Source organism: Carassius auratus, chromosome 4, assembly GCF_003368295.1.
Source record: "Carassius auratus strain Wakin chromosome 4, ASM336829v1, whole genome shotgun sequence".
Lineage (NCBI taxonomy): Eukaryota > Metazoa > Chordata > Actinopteri > Cypriniformes > Cyprinidae > Carassius > Carassius auratus.
The window spans coordinates 2,051,603-2,068,494 of record NC_039246.1 but is presented as its reverse complement, the minus strand read 5'-3'; the positions used below and the strand labels follow the sequence as shown (position 1 = coordinate 2,068,494).

Genomic DNA, 16,892 nt, shown 5'->3' with positions numbered 1-16,892 from the left:
CCTTCTCTTCACTCTCTGAGGCAGAAGTGTCAAAACTCATCCTTTCTAATCACCCTACAACTTCCCCGCTTGATCCAATTCCATCTCATCTCCTTCAAGCCATTTCTCCTGAAGTTGTACCTGCACTCACTCACATCATCAACACTTCCCTCCACACTGGTGTTTTTCCCCTTATCATTTTGACAGGCACGTATAACTCCACTACTTAAGAAACCCAACCTCAACCCATCTCTTTTAGAGAACTACAGACCAGTTTCCCTTCTTTCTTTTGTTGCAAAAACACTTGAACGAGCTGTGTTCAAACAAGTCTCTACATTTCTCACACACAACAATCTCCTCGACAGCATCCAATCTGGCTTCAGAAGTGGACATTCAACTGAGACGGCCTTGCTCTCAGTTGTTGAAGCTCTAAGACTGGCAAGAGCAGAATCCAAATCTTCAGTGCTTATCCTGCTTGATCTGTCCGCTGCTTTTGACACGGTTAACCACCAGATCCTCCTATCAACGTTACTGGCGAAAGGCATCTCAGGAACAACACTTCAATGGTTTGAGTCTTACCTATCAGATAGGTCCTTCAAAGTATCTTGGAGAGGTGAGGTGTCCAAGTCTCAACATCTAACTACTGGGGTGCCTCAGGGCTCAGTTCTTGGACCACTTCTCTTCTCTGTCTACATGGCATCATTAGGTTCTGTCATTCAGAAACATGGCTTTTCATACCACTGCTATGCTGATGACACTCAACTCTACCTCTCATTCCATCCTGATGATCCGACGGTAGCTATTCGCATCTCAGCTTGTCTAACTGACATTTCTTCCTGGATGATGGACCATCACCTTCAACTCAACCTTGCCAAGACGGAACTGCTTGTGATTCCAGCAAACCCATCGTTCCATCACAATTTCACCATCAAGTTAGGCACATCAACCATAACTCCTTCAAAAACAGCTAGAAGCCTTGGAGTTATGATTGATGATCAGCTGACTTTCTCAGACCACATTGCTAAAACTGTCAGATTCTGCAGATTTGCTTTATTCAACATCAAGAAGATCAAGCCCTTTCTTTGGGAACATGCTGCACAACTCCTTGTTCAAGCTCTTGTTCTGTCCAGACTGGACTATTGCAATGCTCTCTTGGCAGGTCTTCCAGCCAATTCTATCAAACCTTTACAATTAATTCAGAACGCGGCAGCAAGATTAATTTTTAATGAGCCAAAAAGAATACACGTCACACCTCTGTTTATCAATTTTCACTGGCTTCTAATAGCTGCTCGCATAAAATTCAAGGCATTGATGTTTGCCTACAAAACTACCACTGGCTCTGCACCCATTTACCTAAATTCGTTACTTCAGATTTATGTGCCTCTAGAAGCTTGCGTTCTGCAAGCGAACGTCGCTTGATTGTGGCATCCCAAAGAAGCACAAAGTCACTTTTACGGACATTTAAATTAAATGTTCCCTTCTGGTGGAATGAACTCCCCAACTCAATACGAGCAGCTGACTCCTTAGCCATCTTCAAGAATCGGCTTAAAACACATCTCTTCCATCTTTATTTGACCCTCTAACTTTAACACTCACTATTCTAATTCTATTCTTTAAAAAATCTAACTTACTTTCTAATCGTTTTGTATTCTATTTTCTTTTCATTTATTATGCAATTGTATATATGTATGTGTGTATGTGTAAAGACCTCTAACTAGCTTGCTCTATTCTTCTATTTTTTTATTCTATCTGTTTTCTTTTTATTATATTAGTTAAAATCCCATGCTACGTGTACTGTTAACCTAACTGAGACTTGTTATAGCACTTATATATCATTGCTCTTTTTGTTGTTTTTGATTTCTTCCACTGTCTTCATCTGTAAGTCGCTTTGGATAAGAGCTAAATGAATAAATTTAAATGTAAATGTAATATATATATTTGAAACAGAAGTTAAAGTTACTAAACTAAACGCCTACTAGGAGAGAAATAACGTAACACTTGCCTCTAGGCACCAACAGTGTATGAAATTCCTTTTACATGCGAAATTACACTCTACAGTGTTGCCCAATACAGGTAAAAATACCTGTTTTTCTTGTAGTTCTAGGTAAAATTATTCAGAAATACAACTAAACTTTCACCCACAATTTGTTCTCAGTAAAATAAAGAATGTGGTATTAGAATACAAAATATATCTATATAGGCAAACATGAATATACTGTACACAAGTATGAAAAAAAAATTAATGCATGCAATAAAACTGGCAGAGAATATAATATTCGTACAAAGATGGGTGTATATTTTCTGCATTCACACATTAGCAGAATATGTTCTAACCAATATTCATAAACAACACTTTCCATCATTTGGTAATTATTGTTTTAAGAACACATGTATATGTAGCTTCAAATAAGTGAGCAATTACAAACATCTATTATTTATTTGAGCATTGACTTACAGGTTACACAAGCCAGATCAGAAACACTGAATATATTGATTAATTTTGATGCATAAAGGAGAAGGTTTTAATGATACAGCAATCACTGTACATATGTTACACACACTTTTTTTTTAATTATTAATTTATTTAACTTTATTTTATACTTTCACTCAAAGAGAACAATCTGCAAATTTAAGTGTTTGTCGGGTTTATATTCAAAGTAAAAATTTGTGTCATGCAAATGTTAATCTATTTTACAAATCCACAGTTATATTTCCTATGCAGTTATTTTATCATAATTTATTTCAAATTATTTCTGAAAAAACGCACATCAAAAACAATAACATTTTACTGCAAACAAAAGCGATGACATTTCAGGCATTTATATGACATTTTGATTTTATTTAAAAACTGCAGAGATAGCAAAATAACATTCCACTCTTCTTTTATTTTTACCAGAAATACTATTAACCTCACTTTTCTTGCTCAGAGTCTTCTGCATTGCCATTGTAATGTTGTGAGTTTTGAAATTTGAAACATCAAGAAATAAGAGCAAATTTAGATATACAAGGCTGTTTCTTTGAAACCAAATTGAGCTTCTGGCTCAACCTCTCATTTCTAAAGTTGCTTCTCTGTCTTGATGCTTCACATTTCAATGCTCATAATATAATATAATATAATGCTCCATTGTGTATTTGTTTTTTATATGTATTAAGTTTAAACGTGTAGTATGGAATTTTTGGCCATCAGGGGTCACTCAATCAAAATAATAACATAAGACGTACTTTGATGACGTCGGGAAAGAGCGTAAGGCTCATGGGAGTTGTTGTTCATTGGAACACGCGCCATGTCGCTCTCTATCATTCCTCACTCATTCTAACTTAGCATTTTGACAATCATGTCTTTTCGAACGGAGAGATATAGACGGTTTCAACGGCAACAACATAAACAAACGTTACTGCGCATGAGCGCTTTTGTGGACCTAACTTAACTTCCGGTAGACTTCCAAATAGAATCAATAACAACAGCAAAGTCCCTCTAGAGTAGATATTTTTTGATAACAAACAAAATGTTTGCTGCGTGGATCAGGCAGACTTAATGAAAATGCAAATTCATTATTTGCCAACAGGAGATGTTTTAAAGCACAGACATAAAGCGCGAGAAATAGAGGTTTCCCCAGTAACAGCTGTAAACGAAGCAGAGCTGGTACGCTCACACGCTGCTATCAGACATATAAACATGCAAGTCTTCCTTCAGAAATGCAGCGATATAAAAACACCTGTGCCTCGTTTTGATATTTAAACATAAATGTAAGGTATTATTATTATTATTAAACGTGCGGTACACAACGTTACTCAATGAAGTCTTTTTGAAAAAAAATTGTGGCGAGTCTCAAAAAATAAATAAATGTATGGGAAACACATCCCACAACACAACCACCTGAGCCCAACTTCAGTCTACTCATCACCTTGCCTTTAACTGCGTTTGTAGAAGGCACCGAGGCCAGACTGATATACACGACCGTGAGCCCGATGAAACCGTCTATATGAATTATGAGACCCCTATCAAATCAATATTCCATCTAGCTAGTAGTAATATATGTTAAAAAACATGGCCGCCTTTCGTTAATAATTATAATTACGTTATACTATGATATCGAACAAGTTAGAGAACTGCATTTGAAGCTACTTTATTCAGCTAGATATAGAACAAATGTAGATTTACATGAGAGCTAGTCCGTCTGCGTTTTACACAAGACATCATATCGTTTCACAAAATATACGGATAGATACAGTTAGCTGAATGGATGCATACCTGTTTATCAGAATGCAAGCGAGTTCGGCATCTCTCTGTAGTTTCAGCTTGTCACGAAGCTCTCTCTATCTTGGAAATGCAACTCCAATATTTACCCGTGTCTTGTTGCTTCTCTTGTCCCAAAACCATCTCGGGTCATTTATTTCACCCGTGCGTTTGCGCTTCACAGAACGTGCAGGCAAAGCATAATCATGATCCATAACTAAGTTATTGATTGAGGTTTAAATACGAATATAAACAATATAAATATAAAATATAACAGTCTCGATAAAGGCTACTACTTTTTCTTCTTCGTCTCGTCTTTGTTTCTGTTCACCTTTGTATTTGGCGGTTCCGCAGGAAGTTAGGTAAACTAGAGGGGTCAAAGTTTATATGACGCCATAGACGGGCGACAAAACGGAAATAAAGAAACGTGCCGTGTCTTCGAATTAAAATATAATTTTCTCCGGATTTGAAAGTTCGTGGAAACTGTCGGGATGATGTAAGTACACAACTAAAAAATATATATAACATAGATATAGTGATTTCTGCTTTACATATTGCGCCTTTAATTCTTATGTGGTTCTTTTTATTCAGACTTGTTAGATGTTGTTTATTATCACCATGTATCGACTTCATAATAATGTTGACACTGAGCACTGTTCATATTTGAATCATTTGCAGTTGTACATTTACATTTATTCATTTAGCAGACGCTTTTATCCAAAACGACTTACAGATGAAGACAGTGGAAGCAATCAAAAACAACAAAAAGAGCAATGATATATAAGTGCTATAACAAGTCTCAGTTAGGTTAACACTACACGTAGCATGGGATTTTAAATAATATAATAAATATAAAGAAAACAGATAGAATAAAAATAAATAAATAAAAATAAAAAGAATAGAGCAAACTATTTAGAGGTCTTTACACATACATATACAATTGCATAATAAATTAAAAGAAAATAGAATACAAAAAGATTAGCACAATCAGTTGTATGTGATATAAAATCTCCCCTATATGTACCAACAGTGCATTCCTGTTCTTTCACACAGTAAATGACTCTGTACAGTGTTGCCCAATACCTCCATGATTTTCTTTGGTAGTCCAGGCAGAAATACAACTGAAAAGTTTGGTTTCATAGAAACTTACACACACAATCCGTTAAAAAAGGAATGCGATTGTTCAATACAGATATCTGTATAGGCAAACGTGAAAATACACAAAAATGTACAAAATTGTTTTTGTGCATAGCAATGCAGTTTGTAAAATTTCGTACAAAGATGGGTGTATATTTTCTGCATTCACACAGCAGCAGAATGTGTTCTAACCAATATTCATAATCAACACTTTCCATCATCGGGTAATTATTATTTTAAGAACACATGAATATAAAATTTCAAAGAAGTGAGCAATTACAAACATCTCACTATTTATTTGAGCATTGACATATAGCTTACACAAGCCAGATCTTGAATTTGTGTATTGTGTTATGAGCGTTCGAAACACTGTTTATGTTGATCAGTTTTAATGTGCAAATGAGACATTGTTACACAAAATATGCATTTAATTTATTTATTGAAACCTGGCACAAAATTTGTCATCCAAAGTGAAGATCCACATCATTTAAACTTTCAAAACTACTTCCAAGTGCTTCTCACTCTCACACTTAAATGTGGAGTCTTTATCCGAGGATTTTTTTGCAAGGCAGTACATCATTTTTTAATGCAGTTATTTTATCGTAATATAAAATTAACTAAAGATTGGCTCTTTAGTTTGATTATATAATTAAGTTTGAAAGGCACAACCTCCCATTTCAAAAGTTGCTTCTCTGTTCTCTGCTTCACATGATTTATTAGTTCATTACCTCCTATTAAGTACATTGTTTTCACCATTTACTAATCTGTTCATTTCGTTGAAAGATTGTTGAATTTGAGAAGAGGCTTCATCTCCAGTACAGTCCTGTCATACTTTATATATATTTAAATGTCAAAAAAATGATTAGCAGTTGAAAAGAGATAGAAATTTAGAAAAGTTATCAAATGTAATCAAATTAAATATTTACGTTATTACATGTTAAATAGCGTAACTTGTAATCATCTATTAATTTATTCCAAAGTAACCTTCCCAGCAATGACAGTGTTTCCCAATAACTCCTTGATTTTCTTGAAAGTCTTGATACAGTTATTCAGAAAGACAACCGAACAGTTGACCGTTTTGTAAAATCCCACAATTAACTCAGTATAACAAGGAGTGGCCTTTTAACAAAGAAGATGTCTACATGAGCAAACGTGAATATACACAAAAGTATGTAAAAACTTACAACCACAATTTCAATCAAGCTTGTAAGAATCAAACTGGCATGTGAAAATGAGAATTACAGAATAGTATTGCGATTACAATATTGTTGAGCTTTGAAACTTAAAACATTCAAACAGAGAAGCAACTTTAGACATATAAGAGGTTGTTTCTTTATTAAATAATCCAAATAAGCAAATAAATATCCCACATGTAATAATTATAGAGTGTAACAAAAGCAGTTTGCTGCATTATGGTAAGATAGTAGTCTATATATTTAATTATAAATGTTTAAGGTTTTCCTGCAGAAGACCACAGCAATAAGTGTCTTCCAAATATAAATAAATTAATAAAATAAAATAAAGCGACGTTGCAATTTATTGTAAATGATCACTGTCAGTTTGTGAGCGGCGCCCATATTAACTGGTTACTGGAAAAACATTTTTGAGGCTCGTCAAACGCTAAACTCGGCAATATAAACATTATTAATTAACACTAGCCTAAAAAAATCATTGTCTTATAAATATTTCTACAAATAATGGTGTCTCTCACTTATCGGTAATATTAAATATGTGCAGAGTATCTATGATAATTGTGCAGTTTAATGTTGTTAAGAATCTCATCTGTATTTATGTCTAAGTGAATTTGAAGTTAAAAGGTGATTCTTCATCTCATTTAATTACTGTACACTGACCACAGACTCCTGCATTACAGCTCAATAATTTATTGCATTGAAATATGAAGTTTATGCGTCTAATTTTTACCCTTTGTTTTGACCCACATATACTGTTTATTGTGAAATTTTTATTTGGAATGTATTATATCCACATTAAATGGCACTCTTATATTTCTCCACATTTAAGGAAGAAAATTTGAAATTGCAACTGTAAAAGCTTATCAGTAAAAGGTGATCGGAAGGTATCTGTGCCTACTTCACGTAAAACGGTCACATATTCAGATATTTATATGGCATTTCTGATTGGTGGACAACACCCACATTATGATGTCACAGGAGGTGGAGCAAGTGTATATGTGTCGGAAGTGAACATTGTATAAATCTGAGTAGGAATACAGCTGAGGATATAGAGATCGTACATCCTTCTACACAGACACAATGCCGACCTTCAAGGTAACTGTATATACTGTTAGACAGTTAGAGAGAATGGACGACATTTACCTGACGCTGCTGGACTCAGAGAAGCAGAGCAGTGAAAGAACCCTGGTGGATCGATCCTGGTTTTCTCTTAAAACGGTAAGAACGTTAAAGACTTTATTATTTTGATTTTAGCAGTTGTTGTTATTATTATTATTATTATTATTATTTTGATAATGTCATATACACACACACACACACACGCACCCACAAACACACATACATATGTATGAAATGTCCAAAGGCTGTGTTTTTGGGAAGTTTCTTGTAACAGCATCCTAGGACTTCCAGAACACGAGAACTAGTTAAGTCTCTGCCTTCAAAAGACAAAATGAGACGCATACTATATGTAAAGAAAAAAATCCACTTGAAACCAAATAAGAAGGATGGATGGGTTAACAGTGCTGTACAATACAAGGGGAGAGATCAAGCAATAATAATAAATAAAAAAACCTTACCTCCATACTTACTGTAGCAAATGATGAGAATGTTCTCTGTCTGTCTGCCAAAATTCATAGCTTTCCTGCAAGTGTTTCTAAAGCCTGCCATGGAGTCAAGAAAGGTAGAAGAACAATATTAAGAACACTAATAATAAGAGATGCTAAACACCTTTGGTGCTTGACCCCTGATAAATTACAAACACTATGTTGTTAGAGGATGAATGAAAGTCAGTTATTTATAGGAATGTATTGTAACAGCATTATGTATCAATTCACTTTTATACAGGTGGAAATTAGTATAAGCCAATTTCTGCTTTCCCAATAAATACATTTATTAAGGTTTTACTCTTCTAACCAGTGTTCATATGCTTAAACATTAGGGAAATAACCTGTCTCGTGTTTAAATATCACATTTAAAATACATTTTAGTGAGGACTTCCCGGTCAACCTCCCATTCACTATTAGTATAGCTTGAATTTCAATAGTTCAATCATTCATTCATTCCTTGCTTTCCATATTGTTAAACTTTTTCTCAAATACCCTATTCTTCTTTTAAAGATTATGATTATTATTAGGAGCCAAGCACTATAGTAACATAGGCACATTAATTTTCTTCCTCTTCTTGAAGTCTATTGCAGCACATAGAGCCATACATACGAAAGTTATTACATTTGGCACACAGACAGAAGACAGTCTGAACTGTTACTTTTCTTTATTGTCGTGAGACCGGTCTTGTTAGATTCTTTGAGACATGCCAAAAACAATGATATGAATTACCCCTTGAGCTACGTGTCATTTTTGAAGCTAACATTGTCTGTTTTATATTGTAATCCTATGGAGTAAACGGTGTTTTCAAAAAAGTCCTGAGCGGTTTTTAAAACACCCATCACAGGGGTTTTTCTCTGCAGCTCAGAGCGTCTTTTTAAGTTGAAAGAAAGTGCAACTTTTCTGAAAAAAAACACACCCTACTGTACGTCAAGCGTCTTTTTGACAGCTGACCAATTACAAGCGAGTGGCGAGTCGTTTCCATAACAACAAAAAACAATGAGAAAATAAGGAGAAGATAGCCAGTCGACAGACCGTACTAGTTTCGGAGCACAAGGAGTTAACAAAATTGTTGGAAGCACCACGGTTTCCTTTCCCGCATTATGTCACGCTCCATAACCCTCCCTGTTAACTTCAAAAGCCCAATTTTCTGCAGCACACAGTGCTAGGCTACCGTTGCAGCTGTTGTTATAGAAGCAAAAAACACCTTCGGTTGATATTTGTAAAAAAAACCCTGCCAAAGTTTTATTTTACTAAAAAGCACTCTTGTCAAAAAAGACACCAAATGTAAACATGCCTTTAGCCGGCTAAACTTTTGTACTTTCTTGAAAAGCCATCATTTTGGATCATGTAAACAATTTTCACAAAAATCGACTCTGGTCGACTAAATCTGATGCTATACATTTTGGCGTGTTGACTCCTAACTTTGTCACCCAAAAAGCACATCTTTTATATCACAGCGCCACCTATTGGTCAAGTAATTGTATTAATGTTGTTTAACAGTTTAGCCTAAAAACGTCACCAAATCAATTTTAATTTAATAAAGTCTGCGGAGATATGTTTTGTTATTGTCGTATTTTTCTGGTTACTTATAACATGTCTAATAAATGTTATCATTAAAGGAGTTCTCCCTTGACGTCCATGTGGAGAAGAACATTGGAAACATTGTCCAGGTGAAACTTGAAAAGGATCAGCACAATCATCCATGGTTCTGTGAGCATATCAAAGTGCAAACCCCCTCTGGAGACTGCTTTGAGTTCCCCTGTTACTGGTGGCTAGTGGACGAAAATGAAGTGATGATCCGAGAAGGCACTGGTACGTACAGACTCACTTTTTCATTATTGTTGTTTAAAATTCAGTTGTGATTGAGTCATGTCTTAAATGTTGTGCTTTCTCTGTGTTATATGTGTTCATTTAGCTCGACTGCCTCAGGATGACACCGAATCTTTTCAAGAGCAAAGAAAAGATGAACTGGAATCGAGACGGAAAATATTCAGGTTTGATAAAAGAGACTTTTTTCTTCCTCCCTAGATACAGTTCAGTGTGCTTGGCAAACAAATATTTAACTTCGTATCTGTCTCTTACCATTGTAGACCAGGAAATATTATTAAAATTCACCCGTACCATATTAATTAGTTTGTATATATACTGTATCACTTGTACATATATACATACATATCTCTGGTTTACAAATAGCCGATTTCACAAAGACACCACTGCAGAGAAAGATACTTCGCTTACCCAGGTGCAGCTTTTATTTTGGCCTTTCCACGAATAAAGTTTATTTTTCCAAGACTAGAAATTCATTGCTTTTTTGTGTAACTGATCCAGAAACTCGGATCACCAACATCCTGAAAAGTTTATTACAAATACTGTCATCTAACAAACAACTCATCAACAAGAGATGAAAGAAAGCTCTATGTATTCCTAAAACAATGTTGATGTGCAGTGATTCTTCTCAGAAGTGTTAAGATACTTTGGAGTTATTTTGGAGATTCTGATATTTATTGAGTTCTCCTCGACTTAATGCCTAAGGGAATTTGTTCATATACTCCACTAGCTTGCTAAAATACTCATTAGTTGCCATGCCTCAAAATCTAGAAAGTAATGTGTTGGGCTTAGACAAGGAGGATTTCCATTCAATTACAGTATTTGGACTGGACACTGACCTGGATCATTGCTTCTTGGACACCTACGTTCTGGCTCTGGAATATATAAAATATAATTCTTTATGATATAAGTAAATGTTGTCATTTTTATTTTTGAAGATGGAGGGAGTGGAGCCCAGGCTTCCCTATGAGCATAGATGCCGATCTGAACGATCTCCCTAAAGAAGTTCAGTTTGATCGGAAAAAAAATTTTGACTGGGAATGGAATTTTGTCAGAGTGTAAGTTTGGGGGACTGTGTCATGGCCACAGTCCTTGTTGATTTGTCACAGAATTTTCCCTCAGTTTTTTTTTTTATGAAATTCAGCACAAATGCAGAACCATAAAATAGTGTTCATGTTTTTAACTATACTGTATGTTTCAGGGCGCTGTATTTACGTCTTGAGAAATTTGTGGGACACTTTGAGTCCTGGGAAGACATTAAAGATATTAGACATCTATTTGAATTTTTGGGAACTCTGGGCCACAAGACCGCAGTACTAGGTTTGGATGATTTTTTTTCCTCTGTCACTAATGTTTGTTCTCTTTCAAGGGAACTTGATCTTGTTCCCTTTTCAGGAAACCATGTTTCTAAGATGATTTGTTTGTCAGTTTTCTAATTTTAGACAAAAACTATATATCCAAACACAATTGTTGCAGGACACCAGTAACGCCTTTGACATTTGACTCAAGTTTCTCCTTTGTAATCTGGACAGAGGACGTGATGGAAAACTGGAATCAAGATTACATGTTTGGCTATCAGTTTTTGAACGGCTGCAATCCCGTCATGATCAGGAAGTGCATGCAACTTCCAGACAAGTTTCCCGTCACACAAGAGATGGTCAAGGACTCTCTGAAGACAGGACACACACTACAACAGGAATTACAGGTCAGAAACAGTAAGACATAAATCGCTTGAACAGCTGGTCAATTATCCAAGATTTGATTGTGTTGTTACCTCCTTCACATATTCAGCTTATATAAAAGACTGAAATCAGTGTTATTTTGAGCTACAAACCATTTCTTCTAAAGTACACACCCATGAACACATGTTTACAGGCAGGGAACATCTACATAGCAGATTATGAAATACTGAAGGGAGTGCCAGCATCTAGCAGCCAGCGCTATCTGACTGCACCCATCTGCCTACTGCACAAGAATGATCTGAACCAAATTGTGCCAATCGCCATTCAGGTATCTGTCTCATATAGGAACAGTATCAAATGAAAACATGAACTAAAAATAAGTCATTTTGCAGTGAAGTAGATACAAATGTCCTGTTTGACTTTATTATATCTTGAATCAGCTGAGTCAAACCCCAGGGGAAACGAGCCCGATCTTTCTCCCAAGCGATAATCAATCAGACTGGATGTTGGCCAAGATGTGGGTGAAATCGTCTGACTTCAATGTACACCAGCTGGTTACACACCTTCTCAAGACACATCTGTTCTCAGAGGTTTTTGAAATGGCCATGTACAGACAGCTTTCTGCCGTCCACCCCGTATACAAGGTACCTTTATTTCACAGTCATGATATTTAGATTCAGTGCTAAACTAGAGATTGTGTCAATGAACGGCTGCTGGTTTTGATATCCTTGCCTGTATTCAACCAAAAGCTTCCAGAGCACCGCATGAAAACCACTTTTGCTGTTTCACATTATGCTATTTGAATAATAAAAAGATTTAATACACGTTTAAATGCATATTTCCTTCTTACAGTTATTGATGCCTCATGTTCGTTTCACAATTGCAATCAATGCAGAGGCCAGAGAAAAACTCATTAGTAAAGACGGGATCTTCAGCAAGGTAATTTAATACATCCATACACAAACAGTGTTTTGTTACGATCCAAAGACATTCTGTTCATATTTGGTTATTTTGTCTTTTTCTGACAAGCCATAATATCTGTCTGTGATACAGGTTTAAAGACGCAAACGGTCTTACGAAATCTTTATTATTATCAAAGTTTCTGGCTTGTGATGGTGTCTTTTTTTGCTGAATGCTCTTGTTAAATACATAGGCTTCGTTGTATTTAGTTAGCTGGTGTTTGCTTTAATAGACAGTGCAAACCACAGACCTATTCAGCTCCTAAATATCTACAAATGAAAAAGCATCCACCAGAATACCAGAACTTCACCCGTTATCCCCTAGATGGTCACTTGACTAAATAAATGCTTACAGTCTAGTTAATTTCTGAAAATATTTAGGCAAAAGATGAACTGTATTCTTGAAATCCAAAGGTTGCTAGTATCAGTGGAGATGGGATGGGGACACTGATGAAAAATGCCATGGAGACTTTAACCTACAAGTCCCTGTGCTTCCCTGAGGACATAAAAGCTCGAGGAATGGAAGATGTGCCCAAATACTATTACAGAGATGATGGCAAGATGATCTGGGAGGCAATACTCCGGTAGGTGGCAGGGTATCAACAGTTCAGATCCAGCACTGCTACTGCAAAATCACATATGAATCCACATACAGTTCAATGAAAATGTTCGGCATCCAGAGTATCTTTTCTTTCTTTCTACCTCTCTGTAGCTTTGTTTCTGATGTGGTCAATATCTACTATGACAGCGATGAGAAGGTTCAACAAGATGAGGAGATTCAAGGATTTGTTAATGATGTTGCCTGCTCTGGCATGAATAACTCTCCCAGTGAGTACAGGTTCAAGATATCAAAATGTTAGTGTGTGTGTTTGTGTGTGTTTGTTACCCATGCATGATTGTTGGTAAAGTATATTCAGCATGCATCTTTGTGCACAGACATAAAGGTGACTTGATACACACAAATTAAATGCGTACTGCCATTGTTTACAGACTTTCCAAAGTGTCTGGAGTCACGAGAGCAGTTGGTGGAGTACCTGACTGTCATGATTTTCACAGCATCAGCACAACATGCTGCTGTCAACTTTGGACAGGTGAGGTTACGCACACAGCAAGAGTGTTTAAAGAGTTAGTTCACCCAAAAATAAATACATCTGTCATTAATTACTCAACCTCATGTCGTTCCAAACCTGCAAGATCTTTGTTCACTTTCAGAACACACATTTCTCTATAGCATCTATATGATATTTCTGATGACATCTGAGAGCTCTCTGACCCTCTGTAGACAGCAACGATCAACGTACACGTAGCAAGTTAAAATAGTCCATGTGACATCAATGGTTCAATTGTAATTTTACGAAGCTACGAGAATATTTTTTGTGCGCAAAGAAAATGATAATAACATGATTTATGACGCGGAAGCAAGCACATTCATCGTGAGACTGAAGTATGATACATTCATGACAGAATTTTCATTCATATGTGTGAACTAACCCTTTAAAATTGATGGATAATATCTGTAAGCTAATGTCACAGAGTTTATGTTCCAGTTTGACTGGTACGCCTGGATCCCCAACAATCCTTCCACCATGCGCAAGCCTCCTCCCCAGAAGAAGGGCCAAGTGGATATGAAGTACATCATGGATAGTCTGCCTGACCGTGATTGTTCCAGCATGGCTCTGGCAACGGTTTGGGCTCTCACTCGGACTGAGAGCAATGAGGTTTGATTTCTGATTCACATACGCTTTTCACTTCAAATTGTAGTGAACGTGGCAGCTGTCTAGTCTACACTAATGTTATCAGCTAACTATAACAAATTGCCACCGTTCTCCAATTACAAAAATTTAGTACAATCAAATTGGCTGTAGAAGTCATTTTGACTAATTCTTTTAAATCTTAAAAAATGATGAGATGAAGTGAAATGACTTATCGATCAATCGTTTGCATTGATTTGTAGTCTGCTGATCTGCAGTTCTTAATCATAATTTTTACAAGTTCTCTAAAGAAACACAGCGAATTCTTCTAGATATTTCAATATTATGAGTATATTCTTTTCTGGGGTGTTTTATATGCTTGTCTGAGTGATTGACAGTAACCAAAGGGGTGGAGTTTAGAGACGAGTCTGTTTATTTTTCTGGTTTCTGAAGAACTTTTTTTTTTCCAGCTGTTCCTAGGCATGTATCCAGATATGTACTTCACAGAGCAACCTGTGAAGGAAGCCATTAAGACTTTCCGCAAAAAACTAGAAGAGGTGACCAACATCATCAAGATCCGGAATGCTGAATTGAAATTGGCTTACTGTTATCTGTCCCCAGACAAAATCCCCAACAGTGTTGCAATTTGAGAAAATATTTGAAGAAACATTTTGACAGGCCTAACCATAGTATTTACAGCCAATGCATACTTGTTTGTGGTGTATTTTAGGTAATGGTTTCACCGTATAATTGTTTACCTTATTGATTTCCAACATCTGTATGGATTTTGTACTGATTATCATGGAGGGAATATATTTCCAGCTTTATTTCTTTTGGTATGTGGGGTTTTTTCTCTGATAGAGCTTAGCTGATAAAAGATTGCAGTCTTGGACATAAAATACATGTTTTATGTGTAAGTGTTTTGAGATTGTGAACATTTCTGCACTTCGAATAGAGCTTATGTTTGTTTTTCCTGGCTATTATGTTGGTTACTCTCAAAATAAAGAATGCTTTAATAAAATGAAGAGAAATCATGTTTTCATTATCTTATATCAAGACTGTTTTTCTTTGTGATCTCTTGACAACAGCGCATTTTCTTAAGCATTTTTCCTGATCTTTGTCATCTTATAAATGTTACATTGTGTTTACTGTAGCTTTAGCAGTGAATTATGGCAAGCCTTATATTCATTCATGTTTGTTCAATTGAAGTTCCTATGCCTGCCATGTTTGGAAATGCTAAAAGTCAGAGGTGGGTATTAACGAGTTACATTTACTTTGTTAGATTTACTTAAGTACATTTTTTGGGGCAAAATCTGTACTTTTACTTCATTACTGTGGGTGACGCACAGAGGTGTAGTAGTAAAAAAAAGAGGTGGGTAAACTATAAATTCTTGGTGACCACATCGTGTTCATGGTAAGATGACATCGCTATAGGCTATCATTTGATATTACTACCAAGGGTATCACTGGTTGTTCCCCAATATAGGTCACACAATCACTATTCAATTCATACATTAATATAAGTTCTTGTTAAAGAGACTGAAGACGGAATAATATGGTTGAAATCTATAAAGTTTACTAAATGACAAAACAGAGAGAACAATTTTTTTTAAGAGAGATAGAGAGGGAGGCTTATATCCAGGGGTTCCAATGCAATGCACTTGTACATAATTATTAGGGATTTGGGATTATTTTCATTGTCGATTAATCTGTTGAATATTTTCTCAATTAATCGGTTAGTTGTTTGGTCTATAATAAGTCGGAAAAATGTGGGTCAGTGTTTCCCCAAAAGCCCAGGAATGGTCCACGAATGTCTCGTTTTGTCCACAATGTTTAGATACCCAGTCTGAATGCTATAGCAAAACAAAAACAACAAATATTAAGAACATATTTATTAAATGTATAAAAAAATTTGAATGTAGGATATCAACTACACACTAACCACAACTATAAGTGTAGCTACAAGTGTGGTCATGCTTCATTTCAAATCTGAGGAGGATATCTCTAAAATTATGCATTTTATAATTGTAAGACCATATCATGGGAGGCTTTGGAGAAGTTTCAGAAAAGACTGATAAGATGCTTTCATATATTTTATCAAAGACACAGACAGCTTCATTGCAGAAGGACATCCTTTTGGTCACGTGGTTCACGTGAGATGATTGACAGCTTTACAAACTAATGATATTGCACTGATGTCATAGCTGACGCAAATCAATAGGCTTGTTTGAGATGAGCAAAATCTGTGCAGAACCGATCACCGGTGATCACCGCGAGATGCCTTCTGGTTTGAAAAGTGTCTGAGTTACGTGCTCCTTGCTCTGATGTCATGCTGACGTGTGCCAAAAAACTCTGGCGACGGCGAGGCGGCTGTGTCGGATTGAGCAGTCGAGGGCAGTTGCTCTCCAGCGATTGCGCTGATCAAAAGCATGATGGGAAACGACTGACTGATGACACAGCTTCATGCTCATTGGCTGAGAAAGTCAGCTGATACATTTTCTCTTTATTCTAAGAATTAGATTACCCATTTATTTATATTTACATGCAAACTAAACAAATACAAAACACGCCTAGTGAAGT

General features: G+C 36.0%; 2 protein-coding genes across 2 annotated transcripts in view; both read left to right on the top strand.

Moving 5' to 3' along the window:
• The window catches only part of LOC113066531 (gastrula zinc finger protein XlCGF57.1-like), a 1,043,158-nt gene that overhangs the window by 836,602 nt on the left and 189,664 nt on the right, over window positions 1–16,892 (top strand). The window lies entirely within an intron of this gene.
• On the top strand, window positions 7,468–15,333 carry LOC113066078 (arachidonate 5-lipoxygenase-like). Its single transcript, XM_026237694.1, has 14 exons — window positions 7,468–7,764; window positions 9,773–9,965; window positions 10,069–10,147; window positions 10,919–11,038; window positions 11,182–11,300; window positions 11,513–11,685; window positions 11,856–11,990; window positions 12,103–12,306; window positions 12,515–12,601; window positions 13,036–13,205; window positions 13,334–13,449; window positions 13,612–13,712; window positions 14,169–14,339; window positions 14,783–15,333. The coding sequence occupies exons 1-14, from the start codon at window positions 7,627–7,629 to the stop codon at window positions 14,960–14,962; spliced, it is 1,986 nt and encodes a 661-aa protein (XP_026093479.1). The 5' UTR covers window positions 7,468–7,626; the 3' UTR covers window positions 14,963–15,333.

Excerpts from the sequence above, each read along its gene's own strand:
- LOC113066078 (XM_026237694.1), top strand. The coding sequence starts at position 7,627 with ATGCCGACCTTCAAGGTAACTGTATATACTGTTAGACAGTTAGAGAGA. Across the intron at positions 10,148-10,918 it reads TCGAGACGGAAAATATTCAG|ATGGAGGGAGTGGAGCCCAG; the intron begins GTTTGATAAAAG and ends TTATTTTTGAAG. Across the intron at positions 13,450-13,611 it reads TGGCATGAATAACTCTCCCA|ACTTTCCAAAGTGTCTGGAG; the intron begins GTGAGTACAGGT and ends CATTGTTTACAG.